Here is a 23,031-nt window from a genome sequence, read left to right as displayed (position 1 = left end):
AATTACTCCAAATTAAGTGTTAAGTGGTTCATATACATCCACAAGGCTAGAACGATTTCCAAATCAACTAGTAGTGTTATAAGTTCATTTAGTTTTAAACGGTTTATAGTTACATCTTTTTTATTTCTCATTTAATCGATTAACTGTATCGCTATGAAAGTAAATCCAGCTAATATCATAAGCATTTTAATAGATTCCTATAATTATGAAGATACAGTTTAGCGTACACCTGTAAACGCCAAAGAAATTGATTTAGCTCATGCCATTACGGACTTAATTAACCGATATGCACTAGCTGGTTATGCAGAAATTGAAACCGAACAAGAATTATTGTTTGAATATAACGTAGATGAAGATAAATTTCCATCATGCGATCCACATGAGCCAGATATAAGTGTATCATCGTCACCTGTAGAAGTAAGTGAATCTTCGTCCATTATCATAACACTATTATCATGACCTAATCATAACATAAAACCACCAAAAGTGCTTTCTAGCTAATAGAAACCACATTGAACACGAAATGTAAACATATCAGTAAGAAATACCGGTAAGTACTCGTATAGTAATACGAAATTTTTGTAATATTTCGTTTGCTTTTGACTCGGAATGGATTTCAAGGTCATGATATAATACATCGTTGAATTCGTTTCGATACGCTCTTTCATATGATATAAAAAAATATATACCATTCCATTAAAAAAACTGAAGGTTAGCTTGATATCTTAAAAAATAGTATAAGCACGAAAAAAATACATACTTCATTATGTTGATTATAAAAAACACTATCACTTTTTCCTCTTTCATTTTTTTCTAGTACCAGTCATTTACGAGAAAAGTGCTGGCTAGTAAATCGTTGAACACCCTGTATAGGTGGGAACAGCAAATTATTGTAGTAGCGGTGGGTCGCGACTTGATAAACTTCGTGATATTGGTAATATTGTATTAGAAAAATTTGTTTTAGCGCGTAATAGAAATGTAATAGTACATGATATTGATTTAAGACATTGGGCATTACAGGAGAAACAAAAGTTGAGTTTTGAAGCATTTCAAGCATCACACATGTGGTTATGGAAATTTAAGCGTAGTAATAATGTTGTATCGAGAAAGACTACGAAATTCATCACTGGAAATTATTCTGATAATTGTTCCAAAATAAACACGCGAGCAAATGAATTTATTTCCAGCCTATCTCAATATTTTCGTAGTCATGGCGCAATGAATATTTTCAATTCCGACTAAAGTGGATTTTAACTTAAAATGCACTCTGGAAGAACGCTTTCATGGAGAGGTGAAAGACATACATTATCAGCTATAAAGTCCTCATCTGCTTTAACGCATTTTTATACCATACAACCAACCATATCAGCTGATGGCCAACTTTTGTCTCCTCTGTTTGTCGTTTTAAAAGAAGCAAGTGGTCAATTAGGACCACGAGTAAGAAGTAGTATATTTACGGCACCTAATGTTATTATCGGAGTATCAGCATCAGGCAAATTCAACAAAGATCTTTTCAGACAATGGTTAGAAACAGTGTATTTTCCAAATTCACCAGAAAACAGCATTTTATTACTGGACTCATGGACAGAATACGACCAAAATTTGATAACAAATATTACGCCATCAAACAAACAGTTTTAACTATTCCAAAAAACACTACTGTTACATAAAAGATACATAAAAGTAAAATACATAACTACATTACATTTTTTACATTTATAATAGTTTAGAAGACCACTCCAAAATAAAAATCACCCAGAATTAGCTCTTTTCAGAGCTTTAAAAAAAACAGCTCTTTTCAGAGCTTTAGAAAAATCAGCTCTTTTCAGAGCTTTAGAAAAATCAGCTCTTTTCAGAGCTACTATATTTTTCAAAAACGAGGAACAGTTCTCAATGAACAAATACAATCCTTTAATTGCATAATATAAATTAATCATAAAGTTATTACAATTTATGCATGTACAGTTATACGTTTAGATCTTGCGTACATCCAATACCACCACCAGTAGCGCAGCGCAATCGGGATAGCTACCTCGGGTCCCATGTTTTATAAAGGCACATACGGACCTTCAAATTCTTTTTTTGAATAAGGTAGTATAAAAAAATATAATCTAATATCATTTCCAGAATATTATATAAAGGTATGAAACGTACGCATAACTTCAACGACAGTAATATTTTTTCCACAAGCGAAATTAAAAATTCCAATTCATCCGTATTTTTTCTTTGGACTCAAGATGGAACAACGTTTTATTAAAAAAATTTGCAAAACAATGTTAATTTTTAACATATTTTTTAAACAAATAAATTTTTCAAAAATCCACTGACGCCATATTATTGGCCTTTAGAAACAGAAAAATTTGCACTTTGAATTTTTTGTCTAGGCCTAATAGTTCCCGAGATATTTCCGAAAATAGTTTTTTCAACCCCAACTTTAAAAAAATACGTATCACATATTTTTTCGAGTTCTATAACATATAAAAATTTCATCAAAATCGGCGTGTATCAGTTGCGTGATGTCCCTTGTTAGATATGTATAAGATATTCCAATATTTTACCGCCAAACTTTGTTAGTATATTTCATACGCAAAACTAAGAAAATGATGGTATATTAACAAAAATTTTGTAACACTTCATTAAAAAGTTATAATAAAAATACAAAATGACTTCGACTGCATTGTTTTTCTTTGCCTCATACAGTATGATCCCGTTTTGTACCTAAAAGCTTACCAACATGTTCTATAAATAAGGATGGTTAAAAATGTTATATAAACATAGGCTTTAAATGATTTATCGAAACATTATGAGGAATATATAAAATACTAATGGACAACTTTCTCCTGATATTACGTACGAGTAATAGTTAATTATAAAATTTTTTTTTAATAACTTTTAATATGCATTCAAAAACCTATGTCCATATCAACATTTTTTATTTTTATTTATAGAATATGCAATGTTTGTGTAAACTTTCACGGACGAAACTGGAATACCCTGTATGCGATATCAAATAACAAGCAGGTCATTGTTATGTCGCGTTTTGACGACGGTAAATCTGGAACATCTTGTATGAAATATATTAGCTTTATTATATAGAGTAAAAAAAACTGAAGGAATAAAGTAATGTTTGCTACAAATTATGTATTTGAAATCAAAATAGAAATGTTCATATTAGGTGGAAATATTTGAAAATATGTTCAAAATGTAAATAAAACTTAAATGCTGATAGTTAATTTACAATGTATATTTCTTGTCCAACATCTGTACAAGCACTCGATATAACTTAAAATACTTTATCCAAAGCTATTTCCATTTCAGCGCTTTCTTTTATTTTGTTGAATATGCTTTAGAATAATTAAGAATATCATCATGAAATGTATCAATGAATAGTCTAAATACTAAGTGACCCATGGAACTAGATGTGAACCCTGTATTTAGACAATTTGCTCAAAGACGTTTAAAGCAATTTATTCATACTATGCACAGGAATTCACTACATAACTTATGACAAAACAATCTTTTAATATTGGTAATATAGTACTTTCAACAAATTAGCTCTCGGTTCACAGATTATTATTAAAAAAATGAAATTAACACACCAGTAAGATTCCGTAAGGTAAATAAGTAAAATTACATATTTTGCATGTTAACGATAACAAATTTAAGCAAGTACAGGGTGCGGCGCCAAAATCCGGACAAATGAAAGATTACTTTCAAACATAATTTTTTTTGTGAAAATGGAAATATTTACAACTTTTTTTTTACTACATTGTTAATAAGGCTATAAAGAACCCTTTTATTCAATATATCCTTCCTCTGCTTGAATGACTGCTTCCAATCTTGGTCTGAAGCGCTTGTAGGCCCGTTTTAGTGCCTCACGGTCCATATCGGCGAATATTGCCTTGATAACGGCTTTCAATGATTCTATGTATGGATGTCGGGATTTGTTGGTGACCCTTTCAACAACGCTCCATACATAATAATCCAAAGGATTTAAACTGGACTATTAGGAGGTCAGAATTCTTGAGCACGTTGAATGATGTCGGGTGTTCTGACAATATGCACTGTATAGTACAGATATAGTTTAAGTTTATTTAATGGATTATAATGGAAAATTTATTTGTAATGTTAAATATCAAATGTATGATAATGTTAAGTTTCTTTAATGTTAAGCAAAGAAGCGCATTTGTTTCAATTATCATATGTTTATTTTATAAGCGATTGATGCACCGATTCGCAATATTGTAATCATAGACGCGGGAATATTAGCTATAAAGGGCATATGTTATCATTAAAATCGGAAAAGTCTGATTGTGTCGACTCTCAACGGTGTAGCCCAGCGTGCGCGGAAAACTAAAGGGTTTTCTGTGGCCGTCAAGCTCCCCGCGTGCTCGGAAAGATGAAAATCTTTTCGAGGCCGCTATAGACCTCAATTGGGTAGACATCTACCGCTATGAAGGTCCACGCGTGCACGGGAAGACGAAGTCGACCCGGGGCCGCTAAGCTACCGGCGAAACCGGCAGAGTTGACTTTTTTAATGAGTGATTATTCGAATTTATAAGAAAATTCTATAGAAATGCTCGTAAGTAGCGAGGTTCCGCGTCTATGAAGGGCGAAGCATTTTCGGACGTTATCGGTAGCGTTCGTCAACAATCGGTATCGCGTTATCGCTCCGTCGAGTCCGTGAGCGCGGAGCAGGTATTCATTCTCTTCCCGGCGACCGAATAAATAACATTTGCAGACGCTTACGTTCCTCATTCAATACTTTCGTGAAATAAAATTGGTTAAATTCATTTAAATTTGCAGTTAAATTATTTACGCCCACAAAATCCTGTACATGCACCTTTGAGTGAGTCTTCCTGGATGGTGTTGCAAAACCTTCGTTTCATTTTTCCGACACATATTTCTTCATGACAACGTATACAGTCGATTTCGGGTACCCGAAGTAACAAATAATTTCTGTTGCTGTGCGGCCTGCGCGAATGTTTTTGATAACCGCGGCTCTTCGGTTATATTCTGCGCTTGGTTTGGACATTGCGACTATTATGAGGGTTAGACTGTTTAATACATATTTCAAGTTATTTGGTTGCCAATCGCGAACTTTGCAATAAGTATATGACGGCGAGAAAATTAAATTAAATTTTGTCCGGATTTTGGCGCCGCACCCTGTATATACTTCTCTCATTTCTTCCTAAATCATAGGTTCCTACTATTTTCACTAATATAAAACACCTGGCAGAACCCTGTGACGGACCGCCGCGCCGCTGAAAATTCTGGACGCGCGCGAACATTCGCTATGCGGCGCGAGTGTGAAGAACATTCGCAAGCCAGAACATTCGCGTGACCGCGCGCCAGAACATTCGCGACGAGACGCGTGCAAGAACATTCGGGTCGAGGCGCGCGCGAGAGCGTTCGCGAAACACAATTGCCTATAAAAATCGGCCGGCTCGCGGGTCAATCAATCAGTCGTCGTCCAGGCCGCACTTCGAAAACTTCGAGTTTCGCCTCATCTACACGCGCTCGCTAATTTGTACAGAGTTTCATTTTATACTTTATGCTTTTTAGTTATAGTTAATAGTTCATAGTTGTTAGTCAATAGTTTATACATATATAGCTAGTCTGTAAAATAGTTAAGTGTTAATTTTAATAAATTAGTTTAAATCAACATCGCGTATTTAATCCACACAACCACTTCAACCCTATACTTTTAGTAGCCCATATTTATACCCTAGACCAGGGGTCGACAACCTATGACCCGCGGGTCACCAAGTGACCCGTTTGATAATTTCAAGTGACCCACTTTAGTTCCGAAAATAAAGTATATAAAAATAAATTGTAAAACATAAACATGAAACAAACATTATGGACGGATAAATTCAAGAGATTGCAGAAAAATTCGTAAAAAACAGAAGATCTTCTCATGACATCTTCTCATGACATCAACATGTTGGACATTACTTCCTACGAAGTTTTCATCTTTGAAAAAAATAACAGGTTAACTACCGAAAATTCAGATGCTTGTATTCGTCTAAAAACGAAAAACTATAAACCAGACTTGACTAAATTGACGTCACAAGTACAACATCAGAGGAGCTATTGATATCGTAGAAAACGTTTATGAATAAAGTTCATCGAACTATGTTTGTAATTATGTTATTAATAAAATATATTTTAGTATTTACTAAAAGACTGCTTTAATACGAAAATATCTCTGACCCAAACGTCTCTTTAATAGTCACATTTTGGTTGATTTTGACGCGTGGTCAAAAAAGGTTGCCGACCCCTACCCTAGACTGTACTTAAACCACTTTCTATAATTATTGAGAATTGGATGTGCCAATAAAAAAGATGCATTGAAAAATGGAAATAAAAAATAATATAACTACAACTCTTTAGAAAATTACTTTTAGTTTATAAAGAGAGTATTATATAAAAGTCACAATCAGTCAACACGAAAGGAAATATTATTACAATTGAGCATTACATTTATTTTGAAAGTGACTACAATCGTTTATTTTGAAATGGTAATATTTAAGAGTTTGCGTTTTAATTAATTTAAAAATATCGGTTACTGACATCATGATGATACAATATTTTTATGTTTCTAAAAATGTTTAATTTGCTAACCCAATTGGTATAATAAATATTATTTAAAAAATAAAACATTTTTGGAAATCATACACAGAGTTAGCTATTGTTAAAATTAATTAAAAAACTTTTTAATTTTTTAACAAATCTAGAAGTCGTAAAATAAATAATTAGATTATAGTTTAGTAAATTATCGATTTAGATACATTTATATGTACTAGGTCACCATTATCATTTTTTCAGTGCATTAATAATATTTCTTACTTTATTGTTTATTGTTTATAAATGCATCAAAATAACACACATCATAGAATTACTGTTATTCAAGTAAAGAAGCACTACTACTTTAATAATAATAGAAAAAGTAGAGTTCTTATCTAGTAAAATTTGACTACATAATATACTGCATATCTGTTTAAAAGTTTTCAAGATGGACTTGAGTCACTTTTAAAATCAAAACTTCCCTCATACCATTAACCTGCTAATTTTCTCTCCACCGAATCTCAGTAACTTTGAGTACATTATCCCCAAACCATTTAATAATAAAAAGCTACTGTAGAATTGTGAATATTAGACCAACTCGATTTTTGTTTAAAAATCGACTTAAGCCGTTTTCAAAATAAACTGCTCTATTATTCATCATTTTTATCAGCGATTAGTTTTAATACATTTAATACAGTTTTAATGCAATTAATAAATAAAACCATAATAAACAAAAGATTGTGTCCCTTGCTTTGGCATTTACAATCATGTTTATTTCCATTCATCAATTATGGGCATATAGGTTTTAAAATACAAGGTGTTTCACAACTCGTGTAACTCCCGGAAAGGGGCGGTAAAGGACGTGATTCCGAATAAGATTTCCCTTTGCAAAAATCGGGTTTGAAGTTTCGTTTTTGAATTATTAAGCAAAAATACGGACCAATCATAGCGCGGGGATTACGCGCGCTGTGAAGCGGGGGCAACAGTTTCAAATCTAGTGGCTGATTCCGTGTTTTTGCTTAATAATTCAAAAACGAAGCTTCAAACCCCATTTTTGTACAGAATCACGTCCTCTACCACCCCTTTCCGGCAGTTACATGAGTTGTGAGACACCCTGTAGAAACGACGCTAAAGTTTGCGGCGGCCGGGATAAAAGTCGATATTATTAACACTAGAACTATCGGCGTTAAATGCACACTTACTAGAAAATTGAAAATACAGCAAAAACGTAAATAATTAAATATTGAAGAACTAACTAACATGTACAACTATTATTTATCTAAATAAAATGCAACAGACATTTCAACGAAAATTTGAAAATAAAATTGTGTAATATAAAATGTGAAGTCTGAAACTAACCTGGTTTTGACTGGTTGACAATTTTAGTGTTAAGAAGATATAAATATTGCTTAAAAGTTGTAATCTTTCAAGTTTACAATAGGTATTTCTTTGAAATAAGAAACAACTTGCTTTAAAAGTTTTCTTAACATACTCGCGCCTGTTACGTAGATTTACACGAACCAGAGATGCACCTGTTACCCCGAGACTGAATGTACATTTGCTGCGGCTTAGTAGGTGTTCAATGTGCTGAATCAAGCACTTTCGTAATAGGGTATAGTAAATTCTGCATGTAATACAATCGAAGCAGTTAATTAGACTTTTAATTTCCAGAAGCTTAAATCTTTAAATTTCTAAATACGAGACTCTCAGCTTTCCTAATCTGCAAACTTCTAAATACAGAAATTTCTAAATTCCTAAATTGTACAATACCAAAATTCTAAAATCTTTAAATTCGCAAATTCGAAATTTTTTAACTTTTATATAATCATATACCAAATATCTAAATTTTTGAATTCCAAAACTTTTGAATTTCCAAACTCTTAAATACCTCATTTTCTAAATATCTAGATTACCAAATTTCTAAATTCCTAAATTCCTATTATAAATTTAGAAGTTTTAAATTTTATTATATAATATTTCACCGACCGATATACTGTATATTATTATTTAATTTAATATATTTGCAAACCTATCTTTTTATTAGAATTTAAAGTAAGCAGGTAAGATTATTTGTTTCCAACTATATATTTTCAATAATACCGACTTTTTTCTAACGAGCCACAAACTCTAACGACGTCACAGACATACAGTAGCTGACCAATTTATTATACTCAAGTATACACGCATACAAATTGCTCTGCCTCCGTTAAAATTCATCACAGGAAACATCCAGAATAGTCATTTTGAAGCTTCAGGTCTCTAGTTTTCGACCCTTTACCTCAAATATTTTTTGGACCTTTTATCACTAATGAAACATACAGAAAATCGCAATGAAAAAATTTTAGAATTGTTTTTCTTTCTTTTAAGGTTTGTATAGACATAGGAAAATTTTTTTGATTAATGCCACTTCTAGTTTGCTGTTCCCTGTTCCTTTCCCTATAATTTGCACGTCTATGAAGTTCGTTTCGATGATCGGTCGCAAAGTTATGAGCTACCAAAGCCGAAATGACGCTTTTTCCTTTGATAGTCATTATCTCATGAACCCACCATCGAACAAAAATTGTAAGGACGGTTCCAGAAAGCGAAGAATGTACCCTTTAAGATGGATATAACAGTTTTTGATTAAATGTTTTTTTTTTTGATGCGTAATATTAATGTAAAAACCCGTCAAAAAACGGTGTTTTTTCCTCAAATTACAAAAGTTACGGTATCTTTGTAAATAGGTATCGCAATGATTATGCCTAGGTTTTTTTTTTAAGCTCATAGTGTCCACAAAAAGTATGCGAAGTTTCAAATGGCTCCGATTCTTTGTTCCCTATGACCCGATCGTTCAAACTTTGAAATTTGTACGAAAAAAGTTAAGGAAATGGCATTACTGTTCCGATCCGCGACTAATCCGTTCGTTGGGTAAAAAAGTTTGTGTCTCTACATTCGCCAACAAACAAAATTTTGATTACTTTCCGGTCCCCCTAATATAATGCTCGACTTATATTTAAATGTTTCATTTTTACTTTTACATGTATAATTGTTAAAGAACAGTACAGCGTTAAAATATAAATATATTACAGTGTAAAAATAGTAGATTATAAAATAATGTACAATATACTATATTGCAAAAAATAGTAGATTGTAACATAATATATTTTACAATATAACAGGTTCTTAAACTGTAATCCACGGACACTTATAGCCAATATCTTAGAACTGCGAAACAGTTTTGATATTAATTTTACATCCCCAACTTCTCGCTTTTATTCTAATGACTCATTCAATAAAAATCCTACATGCTTAAAACTTGTTGTATTTGTTGTTACTTAACTAGTTATTAACATAAATATACAATAATTGAGCCAGACATTAGGAACTAAAAACTGCTTAAAGTGCTTAGGGTTGCAATAGGGTACACAAAAAAAATGTTTATGAGAAGGTCTTTGGACTACATAAGTTTAAGAACCCTTCTATTAAATTGCAAAAAATAATATACTATAACATTATAATAAAAATATTTGTTCTATTCTATTGGTTAATGTCAAGAAAAATTTGTTTGAATATAATAATTTGGTCACCCACTGTATTATGAGTCATGATTTATCGTTTGTTTACTTGAATAATGGCTTCCTCTGCTGCTCTTCCTGTTTCCTCGAATAAAGTGGTCACGTCTAACATGTGGCAAGGTAAATGTTCCAGAGTATGAAGTAACGCCGGTCCCAGATGGCGAGTATGAGAGTCATCGTCACCGCACAATAACATCCTGGGACAACTAGTTGACCTCGATGCAGCTTTGCCAGTGCTGTAAAAGAATTTTCTCAAAGCTTTTCATACCGTTCAGGTCAACAATGACCTGAATACGAAATGCGAACCGTTTAGGTTATATTTCGACACTTCAAGTGAAGAACATTATAACTTTTGTTACTATATTTTGCAACAGTAATACAAAGGTTGACCTTTTTATAGTCTAGGAATCGTGCTTGGGTTGCATTTAGAACTATTTTTAATCATTAACAATTATTAGAACTATTACATTACAACCCAAGGTACATTCTCTCGGTCTTAACAATGTTGTATTTTGATTTATAAACAACATGAAATTTAATTACTTATCCAATTTGTTATTGATATTATTTTATAATGATATAACATTATATTCAAGTTTAGTGAAGGTTATTTTTACTTGTAATTTTCTAATTAATTAATGTCCAATTTTTTTCATCATAAGTATTTAAGTGTTTTTATATAAACAATAAAACTAAAATAATTATATACGAAGTTACAGTTCATCAATGTTAATTTATAAATGAAAATATCATTAGAACAATACTGTAAATAATGTTACAATATTATCATTTCTAATGTCCATAAAGTTGCTATAGCTCAGTTAATTTAATAATAGAATTAAATCAATGCATAATGATTTATCTAATAATTTAGTCTAATTTTGTCAGTGTTGGCTTGCCTTTTTTATCGTGTTTATGTAATTTACAATCAGTACTGTTTAATAACGAGAAAGCCTCAAATGTAAGTTTTCAGGCCATATTTATTGAAGGAAAATAAAAAATAAAAATAAAGTGTTGACACATAAATTGAATAAGCTTCATTTCCTAATAAAAGTAACATAACTTTTTGACCAACTCAATATTTCTCAACGTTACTAATCATAAATGTGTATAATTATATAATTTGAATAATTGCATATTCGGGCAACCCAATATTTTTAGATATTACTATTAAAACTTAAGTTTATCTTTAGAAGTATTTGTTCCCAAATTGAATTTACAATTATAACTTATCCCAGCTGTATTAAACATCCTGTAGATATTTCAAGATGTACGGTCAACGCAGTGTCAATCACTTTTAAATATATAGTAATGTAATGCTTACATGACGTCGCAAATCAACATTCCTGCAGGACAAAGCGTTTCAAGTTGAGACAAAATGCGTGATAAATTGTCTTGAAGCAAAGGCTGAAGTTTAAACGACAAAGACTTCACGGGTGCGATTGCGACACGATGGGAAGCTGGTGTTATGTTCTGTCGAGCCCTCAGGAAATCTTGTTTCTCAACCTATTATAATAATTTTATCAATTTGAATATCACGATTAATAGAAATGTGTATACGAAATTACGATCAGATAAAATTAAGCAGGGACAAGTATAAAATATGGTTCTGAATATATTCGGAATAGGAATTAGAATTCTCAGAATTCGATATATTGCATTTATTGTTACACTACTTATGAATTATCTACTTGTGAAGTAATTCCAAAATTTTGTAAATAGAAAAGGAAACTGAATTTCATTCTTTGAAACTGAATTCTATGAAATTTGCATTCAAAATATCCTTATTTGTTCAACTCAACTCCCTTCATAATTAAACTTTAACAGCGTGATTGTAAAGTTAAATGTAAAAGTTTCCGAATTTAAACATTAAAGATTTACAAATCAACAAACATGTGAACTAAACAATTGGATATTTCTATTTTCTATATTCTTTGCAAAAAATAATCTTTCTTACTTAATTAAAATTATATTCTGCGTAAAGGTCGTAGAACAACAGTGACTCAGTCTGAATCATGTTAAATAATTTATGTAACTTCTTACTCTTCAATTTTTCACTTGTGTAACAATGTTTTGAAAATACGTTAGCAGAGAGTTACACCGATCAGAAATGCTTTATATGCAACTGGAACTGTATAATCAGTTAGAAAGTGTATTTTGCAATAAACTATTCTTGGTTTTATTACTTGATTGAGTGTTACTGACTCTAAGTACCGGCTTCTTTGACAGTTAGATTAAATATGGTGCCTCAGGCAAGTGACCCAACTGATACACGTATGACGCTATATGTAAACGTATGCTAATGAAAATATCTTGATTTAAGTTTCTAAAGGTTTAATGCAACTCTTGGGTGGTCGGCTGTTGAAACGGTGAAAATTTATGTTTACTTTTAATTTTCTAAATTTCATATTCTGTCTTCAGATTATTTTACGCTATTTCTTCAATTTATTTAATTCTTTCATTCAAGAATTGTACATCGAACTTTAGTAGAAATACTGTTAATCTTGCATTTACATAGTCCTACGTAAATACTCCTGCAGCCGCGTATTCAACATCTGTGACTTTATTCGCAGTTGACTGGATTTTGGGATTTTAAGAATTTGCAGATATGTAAATTTGACAATTTGAAATCACATACGTTTACAAATTTGGAAATTTAAGATTTGAAAACTGAGTAATTTGAGGAAATATAGATTCCTAAATTTCCAAATTTCTGAATTGCTGAATTTCTAAATTTCTAAATTTCTAAATTTCTCAGTTTCTTAATTTTTCAAGTTCTCAATTTACAAACATCCATGTTCTTCAAATTTCTAAATTATCAAATATATAAATTTTCAAATTTTCATATCCTAAAATACCTATGTTTCCATATTCCAAAATTTCGAAATATTTAGAAATTATTAAATCTATATATTACTAGACTTCAAAATTGTCAAATTTCCAAAACTGTTTACCAGTTTTTAAGTTTCTAAGTGTTCCGAGGTGCACCATTCTCGTAACTCGGAATAACTCAGTATTTATGGATATCCATAAAATAGATATTTTATGACTTTTCAAGAACATCTCCACAACTCGACTTTATAAACTAGTCAACAGCCTTGCTAACGAACCAAACATATGCCATCCATCGAAAGGCAATATATCTTTCCTTGATGAAAATTTGTTATATCCTAAAATGTGCATCTCCTATGGTGTACAGTATTTAGTGCAATGTGCCCCAATGGCAAGATTTATTCAAGAACCCAAATCTCTCAAGTGCTTGGGTTACTTACATCTATCATCAACTCTTAGGACCACTCATTGGGGACTAAAGGTCTCGCGATCCAATTCACTCAGTCGTGTCACCAATGGGTGTTTTTGTTAAATTATAAATGAACCCTGATTGATCCTCTATGGTAGATACCTCCACGGCTCGACCTTCGCCTCCAATGTTCGATGGTCTTCCTTTTTGGGTAACTCATTCAGTCTTGATAAATCTCTTGTGACATACATTCACTTTCACATCGTATCATTCACGTTACGAACCGTCATATCAGAGATTCAAGTGATATTCAACTATCACTCAAGGCACGAGGATACGTTTTATACTATGTGGGACGAAGCTTTACAACCTCTGTTGACCTGTTCATCCAATTGTGAAAGTCCCTATGCCCTTACGAGCTCACAACCACATTCTTTCCACTACATTAATGCAAAACCAATCAGTTCATACCATTAGACAATTCAACATGATCTTCATCACTTTAACGAGATGTGAAACACATTGGATTATTCGTTGGACGAAGATTTACGACCTTCGACAATCTGAGCGGCCATCGTGGCGGTTTCTACTTTATCCATTGCTCAAACAGTAAGTTACGAAACCTCAATATTTGCAAATTTCTAAATTCCAAGTTACCAAATCCCCAGATTCCTAATTTCGATATCATCAAATTTTCAAATTTTCAAATCTCCAAATCTTCAACTCTCTAACTTACTTAATTTCTAAGATCATCAAATCTTCAAATGTTCACATTCCAAGATTTGCAAATCTTCAAATTCCCAAATCCCTAAATCTCCAGATTCCAATGCTCAAAATTTTCAATCCATGAAACCCAAATTTGCAAGTCTCAAAATTTGCAAATTTTCAAATTCCTAAATTATCAAATCCTTAAATGTCGAAAATCCTGAGTACACTATAGAAAAATTTGTGTCGTTGATTTCGATACAATACCATACGGCAACAATTTTTTAACAACCGAAGAGCTCTTGAAAATGTACTATTAATAATTTTTAATCTATTATTATCCGTAAAGTAATAATTAATCATCATTATATCGTTATAACAATTAATCTGCAGATTTATACAAAATATATCTGATGATCCTATTTTACGATAAAAAATTGTTGCATAAATAGTGCTTATTGGGATAAATGTAGATAATTTTACAATCAAACTGTTAGATTTTCGTACGCTAAAAACAATAGAACATAATTTTCCTAGGAATCTGCAGATTAAAGCGCAACTTTAAAGAATGAAAAATTTAACTCCCTTTCTCAAAATTGAATTTTTCAGAAACTTATGCTGATGGAGAACAACTAATTTTCGATTAATAACTAACAATGAGTAATTTGGGGAGATGTAGATTTCTAAATTTCTGAATTTCCAGATGTCTCAATTTCTTAATTTTTCAATTTCTCAATTTCTTTATTAATAACCAGTTTATGAAAATTTAGAAGAATCACTTATTAGTTAACTGAAGTATAACGCACAGACTGAACTGTTTTAATATTGTATTGTATAGTACAATAGAGAGTGATTTGCCATTAATATGAAATATAAATTATTAAATTAGAAAATTTATAGAATGTATTTTTTAACTGAATTCAGTCATTTAAAAGGAACTAGAGCTATAAAACAATATTTTTAAAGAAGTTAGTGAAAGACACAGTATGATGTAAATGATGTTCATAACATTATGTAAATAATGTTGTATTTAAAAAGTATTTCAAACATCTGTAAAAAATGTTAATGAGAAAAATTACAAGGGTAAAATCTTAAATTAAAAGAAAAATTAGCAGGGATAAAAACACACTGAAACATATTAAATCAAAACTTATAAGATGGTTATGTAATTGTATTTAGAACATCGGAAGAGACTAATAAATAATTCCGAATCAATTATACAAACAAGTATCAGTGAAAAATTTTCCGGTAATTAGTTAGATCACGACATGTGAATTTTACTTAACTTAACCGGAAGTATATGGCAACCATTGACCTGATTCTGAGATCCGCCCTTTCAAAATCTTATATAAGAATATATTATTTCGTGTGACACATTATTGAATTTGTCTCCACAACAGTATGATACTATAGAAAAGGGATACAATGTGTGTTTGAAAAAAGTAATTTGGTTTTCAAATTTTTTACTTATATAAAAAGTTACGTATTTATATTACATTTTGCACGTTGCTATACTAAATTATGTCAAGTTGTTTCTATATTTTCTAATTTGTACATCTAATGTTTCGAAATTCTCAGATTTTTGAATTTCTCAAATTTTCAATTTTTCAAATTCTAAGATTGTAAAATTGTAAAATTTTAATTGTAAAATTATAAAATTGTAAAATGTTTCATGTTCTCTGTTACATATGCTGTGCGCTTTTCTATTTTTGAGCTGGATGTTCAAGACCTCCACGAAATAAAGTCTAACTTTCCCACCAATCGGGATCTCTTTTAGTATCGCGCTAGAATTTTCTGACTCGGAATCAACAGAAAGGATCATCTCACGAGAACTTCGCGTTGATCTGTTCCCACCGCTCCCACCACTAATTTTTTCGGCCTATTTGTGAATATAGAAAAGGTTCTGGAGAAGATGTGGGTTCAGTTAATTCTTGAACGTCACGTCAAAAGAAACTCTGTACGAGTTCTAATCCAATCACTCATGTCAAGTTAAGGAATCTTTGTACCAGGTCGGCTCAGAGTCCCTATCGAGTCTACTATTAACCATAATACGAAATTTCACTGTTAGGCATTATTGCGATTTCTTTTGAGTCCACATTTGCTCGTTTTTTGTTAAAATTGGATAGAATTACATTCTTACTCCATTGGGATCGAAACTAATTAAATTACTTAAAGTTTTATTAAAATTCCCTTTTAATTCCCTTAACAAGCAAATGCACTTATCGCTTGTAAAACTCGGATTTTAGAATATATTCAATTATTCATTTTATATTTCAATATCGCGTCATTTATTTATAATCACAGTCCAGAAACCCACTTGTCAGTGTCACTTCAGCTGCTAAAAGTGTACCGTCAAAATCTAGTTACGAGATCTATTATTAACATTTCCTGTGACACCCAATTTCTACATCGAAATCTTTTGACGTTCAGGTTAATTAACAATCCTGAGTTAACCAACTAATAAATATCATAACCATAAATTCACAATTTCGCAAATTGGCAAAATTATAAATCTAACAATTGATAAGCTTATAAACTTGAAAACTTCTGAATTTATAAATTTGAGAGCTTATCTACTGAAAGTATACATAAGGACTCTTCCTTCTGTGCCGCCATTGTGGCTAAGAAAACTTGCCATATCCCTCGATGTACATAATACAATATATGTACATATATGTATGTATGCATATGTATACATACGAATAATTGCTTATACATGTACGATAGGTTCATAAATATAATTAAGGTGAAGTGGGGTAAGTTCATTAACGGGGTGTATACAGGCTATTTTTACTACAATATGAGCGAAATTTATCCATTTAGTATGTTTGTTTCCTTGTTTTGTTTCACTATATCCCCTTTTATATTTCAGCTAAGAGTACCTGTTTGGAGTGTAGAGTACTTGCATAATGCAGTAAAAAGCATTTTATAGCAGATTTGTTAATAATTCTGCTCTTACCCAATTCCACATGAAATAAAGTTTTAAAATATTTAACTTCAAGTTACGCTCTTACCCCATTCTCGGGAAAAGTGCAGAGTAGCTAACATTTTAAACAATTTCCTGTAAAAATCAAAATGTATAAGGAAGATTAAGGTCCTAGTTACTATTAATTAAATAGTAGTAATTATGCAAAGCGTTCGATATCGACAGTGTTTACGATATAATTGCAGCAATTTGTGAGGTGAATTGGATTCTGGTTATATTGCTTACTAACCGTTAATCACATCCGTATCATAAACTCGGTGCACTAAACAGATTCGGTTTTTCCCGTCATAACACGTGACAAAAGTTTTTACATAGCAGACTGAAAATACTTACGTTTAAAGACCAACTTTACAAAAACCAACCTGCACTTACCCCACTTCACCTTATGCGTAATAATATGTGACTATTTATACTATTATGGTATAGATGTTTTTATACAGTTTGCATGATTTGTCATAAAGTATAAAAAAACGTTAAAAAATATTTCTAATCAAATTGTTAGAGTATAAGAGATCATACAAAATATCTACATTTACTTAATCTCCCGATGACCTTGAAAACCCATGTCAAATTATTCTTGCTTAAGATTAATCAAAATTGATGACTCAATGACTGCGATGTCTCCTTGTAAGTTATTTTACTAGCTACATAATATGTAGAAAAAACATATTTAATGATACACTATTAGGTAAAGTAAATGTCCTTGTAATTCCTGGTTCAACCTCGTAGCATGACTAAGATTTCTTAATTAGACTATTTAGTTTTTTGTTCAAAAAAATCGTTTATTTTCCATATGTTATATAAAATAAAAATGTATAACGCTGAATAAATAAAGCATCAAATAAAAATGAATAATCATAAAAAATTCTGTAATGTCCCCAAAACTTTCGTCACGTGTTATGACGGGAAAAACCGAATCTGTTTAGTGCACCGAGTTTATGATACGGATGTGATTAACGGTTAGTAAGCAATATAACCAGAATCCAATTCACCTCACAAATTGCTGCAATTATATCGTAAACTCACATCTGTGCGACAGATGTGAACTGTCCTTTGAACCGAAGTCCACGAACATACCTGAGGAGGTGAAACATAAGCCCAGCCCCTCTTTTTTTTAATCGAAATGTGACTACCGATTAGATACAACTTTTTAAAATATGTACAGTTACTCGCATTAATATTTGCACCCTACAGTACTTTCTGTATTCGTTATTGTATACAAGGAATGATTTATGTATTATACTGCTTACTTTACAAGAACATAAATCGCTTATAGATAGAAAATATGCAAATAATATTTTTTTTAATTATTCCATTTCGATTGCAATACATTTAAACAACATGCTATCAGAGTTTCACGTCAGATTAATGTCCAGACATGTTACGAAAAATAAAAAAGTAATATATGTAGGAAAAACTACAATTTGATTATTTTGTTACAAACTTTTTTTGTTTAATAATCTAATATGATCGATTGGCCATATTAAAAATAATTTTTTTTAATATTCTGAAGGAACAAAATGCCATTTCTCTTTCAGTCTCGTTTGTAGTTCAACTTTTGAATTTGTTAGTAATTTTTCTAATACTTCAGTCTCACTCCCATAGATTCTCTGTGAGATTTATGTTTGGAGATTGTGGAGGCGGATGTTAAATTTTTAGACAATTATACAGCAAATATTCCTTCACTATTCGAGCTCTGAACTTTGTATCATTGTATTCATAAAATTTGAAGGTACTTTGTGTTCTCATATTTTTTGCACTTCTTAATAAATTTTTTTTAAAAGATTTAAATATCTATTCTTATCTAAAATATGGTCAATGAAAACTCATTGACGTCATCAACACCCGCAATGGAAATACACCCCCGTACAATCACAGAATCATCTACACGTTTTAAATTAGGTTTTAGATTTTTTTACTTTAATTCTTCATTTATCCTTCGACACAATGTACTATTCCTATCTAAACCAAAAATGCGATATTTACTCTCGCCAGCGGAAAAAACATCCTTCTACTAATGTTAAGACTTCTCAACAAATCCTTCGGCGAAAATCAGTCTTCTTTTCGATTTATGTCAATAATGTATGATTTTCTTCTTGTTATTCGACTCATTATACCTATTGTTCTTCATTATTCTATGCACTATTTCACCAGAGATTTTCTATTCACTTCCATGATAAATCCGTAAAGTTACGTGTATAGCACTACAGTGCAGATTTTTTTTAACTTTCGTATTAATTTTCTTCCATTAAAAATTCGAGGTTTTCCAATTTGTTTTTTAAATTTAGATGTAATTTTCTTCCCTATATCTTTTAATTATGACTTTTGTACTCTTCTCCGTTAATAATAACTGTGTTATTTCTCAATAAGTTTTACCTGTCTCTCTATGATAAATTACAAACTATCTCTTATCAAGACTGGTATTCTCTCCTTCTTCTTTACATGTTAAATTTTAATCATTTACGCTTCGAAGCATTATATTATATTGAAGTAGAATTATATTCCTAAATATGATCTGAATATGGTTTTGAATATGATCGTATAACTACTGATTTGCTATGTTGAGATTTTTTTGTTAATTGTAGTGCGTAACAGCATCTATGCACCTCTACACGATAAGCATGAAATAACGCCGTTTGATAATTTGTAGGAAGTTTATCTATGCTGTTAATTATTACATCATTTGCAATTATTATTACCGCAATTTATAACTTTGGGAACTTTAAAGATTGGGAATTTTTAAATTTGTGAATTTTTAAATTTGGGTATTAGACTTCGCGAATTTGTAAATTTAAAAATTGAGGAATTCGGAATTTAATGGATTTGAAAATTTAGGACTCTGGGATTTTAGACGTTTTAGGCAGATTTAGAAGTTTGTGAAGTTTTAAATTTGAAGATTTGTAAATTTAGGAATTCGAAACTTTCAGGATTTGAATATCACAGAATTTGAAGTTTCGTATGTTTGGAAATTTTTAAATTTAAGAATTTGGAACTTTGTAGATTTGGCAACTGAGGTATTTGAGAAACTGTAAAGGAAATTTGAAAATTTAGCAATTTTATATTTTGTGCATATTATTACTGTTGCGTTGAGTAGGCGATAGTTCAACGCACACGTGATGATTTTCTTAACGCAAGCATTCAACTTATACTATTATTACCATCGATAATAATTATAACCAAGGAAATATTGAACATTTCTTAAAAGTGCATTTTGATTAATAATTATACGCAAAATACTTAAATTACACTGTGCTCTTATTATTGCTGCAACGTGACTTTGATATCAATTCTTTATAGGACCACACTTACACCGTTCAAAATAAGCTTTCACATTTTAGTAATTATTTTTAAGTACTAAATATAGTGAAAAGTATATCAGTGGATAAATTTTATACAACGCAATATGCATTTTTTATGTTGCTTTTTTCAGTTTAACAAAATAAATAAAATGGTAGTTATCCGAACATTGGCAGTTATAGGAACATGTATCTTAAATGTTTTAAAAGCATCATACAAGGATCACTTATTTAGCAAGGGTTCACAGTAATCATCACTTTCTCTAGTGCCTAAGACATATACAGCTTTAAAATTAAGTTTAAGAACCTAATCCAAGTTACCTTGAGATGTCGATCGTTGATCTGATACTTCGACTTGCTAGTATATATTTCCGGATAATTCCTTCGAACACAGCACATAACCGCCTCGGCGCAAAGAGCTTGCAGGTCACTGCCGCAAAAACCGACCGTTTTCGACGCCAGATAAGCCAAAAACTTTTGCGGTGGCTTTTGTTTCCAGTTTCTGATGTGTACCTGTCGTTGCGCAGAAAATCGTTGTTTAAACGTATAGATCTTAGAAATGAACCGTTTTTCCACGAACAATGATACCGAAAGTATCTCCTTCCTTGCGCTAAAACACGGCAAAGGGAAATACAACTCCCTGTCAAATCGACCGGGTCTTCTTAAAGCTGGATCTATAGCATCGACTCTATTCGTGGCTCCGATTACTATGATCTCTGAATTGTTCTCCAAGCCGTCCATCAAGGCCAACAGAGTAGAGACAATGCTGGCGTGCACAAAGTCTTGTCGACTAGTTCTTACGGGCGCTAATCCATCGACTTCGTCGAAAAAAATTATACAAGGTTTAGATTGTTGAGCCTGAAAGATCAAGGAGTGCATTTCTCAGCTAACGGTATGATCAAGTATTCGCGAAAAGGTTGAACTTTAAATGATCGCGGGGTTAATATTGATTTATAAAAAATTGACTTGTAAAATATTCATTTTCGTCAAAAATAAATATGACGTTCATGTACACACGTCAAAATGAGTGGACCGATATGTGCTAAAAACTTAAAAAGTCTTACTAAAGTCATAACGACCCCGCAATCGTATCTCTACGACAGAAAGTTCGATTTTATTTCCACAACGTATTAACACTAATCCTACCGACATATGTGTACTTAATTTGAATTTAAAAATGAAGTTGAAAAATAAATGAACAAACGGCGAATCATAAATTAGTACACACATTTTGTACTTTATATTGATGAAGATCAATGTTGATTTCAAGAAATGCACTTTGACAAAATGTGTACCTTGTAATAAAAAACTTGTGGAGCGATTTGACTGATTTGGTAGATTTAGTGTTAAAGTGTAAAAGATAAATAATGTATTAAATCGTAAAAATTTGAATGATTAAAAAAGTGAATAGTAACCAAAGTAAAAATTTTCTGAAGTTTTTTTTCACTCTCGCCAACCCATTTGCTCAAGCAGTCAGAACCTTTTCGAGATATAAAGGAAACTTTACGTTCACAATTGCTGCACTCGGTAGCCAAAGCACTGGCCACTAGAGTCTTTCCTGTGCCTATGAAACAATAGTTCGTCAATGGAGAAGTTTGTCTCTTGCAAAATTATGTTTCATTACGAACCATAGAACGCTTTATTTTACCAGGAGGCCCGTAAAACAGCAAGCCCCTAGGCGGTTTTAGGTTGAACTTCGCGTAGACGTCACCGTACATAAGCGGGAACAGGACTGTTTCCTTCACTATCCTGATATGCTTCTCCAATCCTCCGATGCAAGAGAAATCCTTCACGCCGGACATCTTTCACGAAGCTAACATCCACGCTTTTATTTTGCATGCCCGTCAACCGTACTCTCATTTATATTGCACGATTTCACATTTATCCTATGAGTTTCTGACAGTTGAAATTTTTATTTCCGAGCCCCCGTGCTACCAATATACACGTACATCGTTGAAAAATTTCCTGTAGATTTTACTGGAATTTTTGCGTGATGATCTGTTGACAGATTGATTCAAGTCGATTTACGATGTAATTTCATTATTTATGACATTCCGTCGATATGATTTTTTAACGAAACATACGAATCGTCTCTCGATCGCTTTGAAGTTTGAAGCAATGTTCATGTGCTTTTAAACTGACGCATAGTTGAAATTTTTAATAAGTGACTTCAATTTGCTTTTTTTTGCAAAACGAAACAATTTTTATTTCAAACATTGGAACTTTTCACGTGTATTCAAGTGCAACGTGAATTGCGTTTGATTAAAGATAAATGTAGAAGCAGAAGATCGTAACCACTTGCTTTCAGATTTGGGTAGAATTCAAGAAGAGTTGAGGGAAAATGCAGGAAAAATCCATGAAAAGTATAGCCTTTTTACATCTTTTTTACAACGTAGTAAGTAAAATAACAAAAATATGACTTTAAAAACTATTGCAGGTTAAAATTTGTTAAATTTAACAAAATGTATGTATCATTTCTTTATTCTGTTCTGAAAGATTTATTTAAAATTAGTAGCTTTTTATTTTCCATTATTTCTGTTTGCTTTTTACCTTAAAGATTATTTGCTACCTATCTTCACTCCACTATTAAATATTTTAATTAGTTTTATAAAATTAGTGAATACATAAAAATATATACACATAATACTCAGCTATGCTTTCGTTAAATGCATAAAGGAA

The 23,031-nt window shown here is 31.5% G+C and overlaps 1 protein-coding gene across 8 annotated transcripts in view; it reads right to left on the bottom strand.

Moving 5' to 3' along the window:
• Positions 1–22,918, bottom strand: part of LOC105663695 (ATPase family AAA domain-containing protein 2-like) — a 28,487-nt gene extending 5,569 nt beyond the window's left edge. For 6 of the 8 annotated variants that reach the window (XM_076531252.1, XM_012294385.2, XM_076531255.1 and 3 more), the window contains exons 1-5: positions 22,001–22,918; positions 21,768–21,916; positions 20,674–21,210; positions 11,449–11,630; positions 10,174–10,360 (exon numbers count right to left, since the gene is read on the bottom strand). In XM_076531252.1, the coding sequence (XP_076387367.1) occupies positions 10,174–10,360; positions 11,449–11,630; positions 20,674–21,210; positions 21,768–21,916; positions 22,001–22,154 (1,209 nt within the window). In that variant the 5' untranslated portion in view covers positions 22,155–22,918. Of the gene's footprint in view, positions 1–10,173; positions 10,361–11,448; positions 11,631–20,673; positions 21,211–21,767; positions 21,917–21,980 lie in introns of all 8 variants that reach the window. The other 2 variants (XM_012294386.2, XM_076531258.1) reach the window with 2 other exon arrangements.
• Positions 22,919–23,031: the final 113 nt, after the last annotated feature.

Source organism: Megachile rotundata, chromosome 4, assembly GCF_050947335.1.
Source record: "Megachile rotundata isolate GNS110a chromosome 4, iyMegRotu1, whole genome shotgun sequence".
Lineage (NCBI taxonomy): Eukaryota > Metazoa > Arthropoda > Insecta > Hymenoptera > Megachilidae > Megachile > Megachile rotundata.
This window is presented reverse-complemented; position numbering and strand designations above follow the sequence as displayed.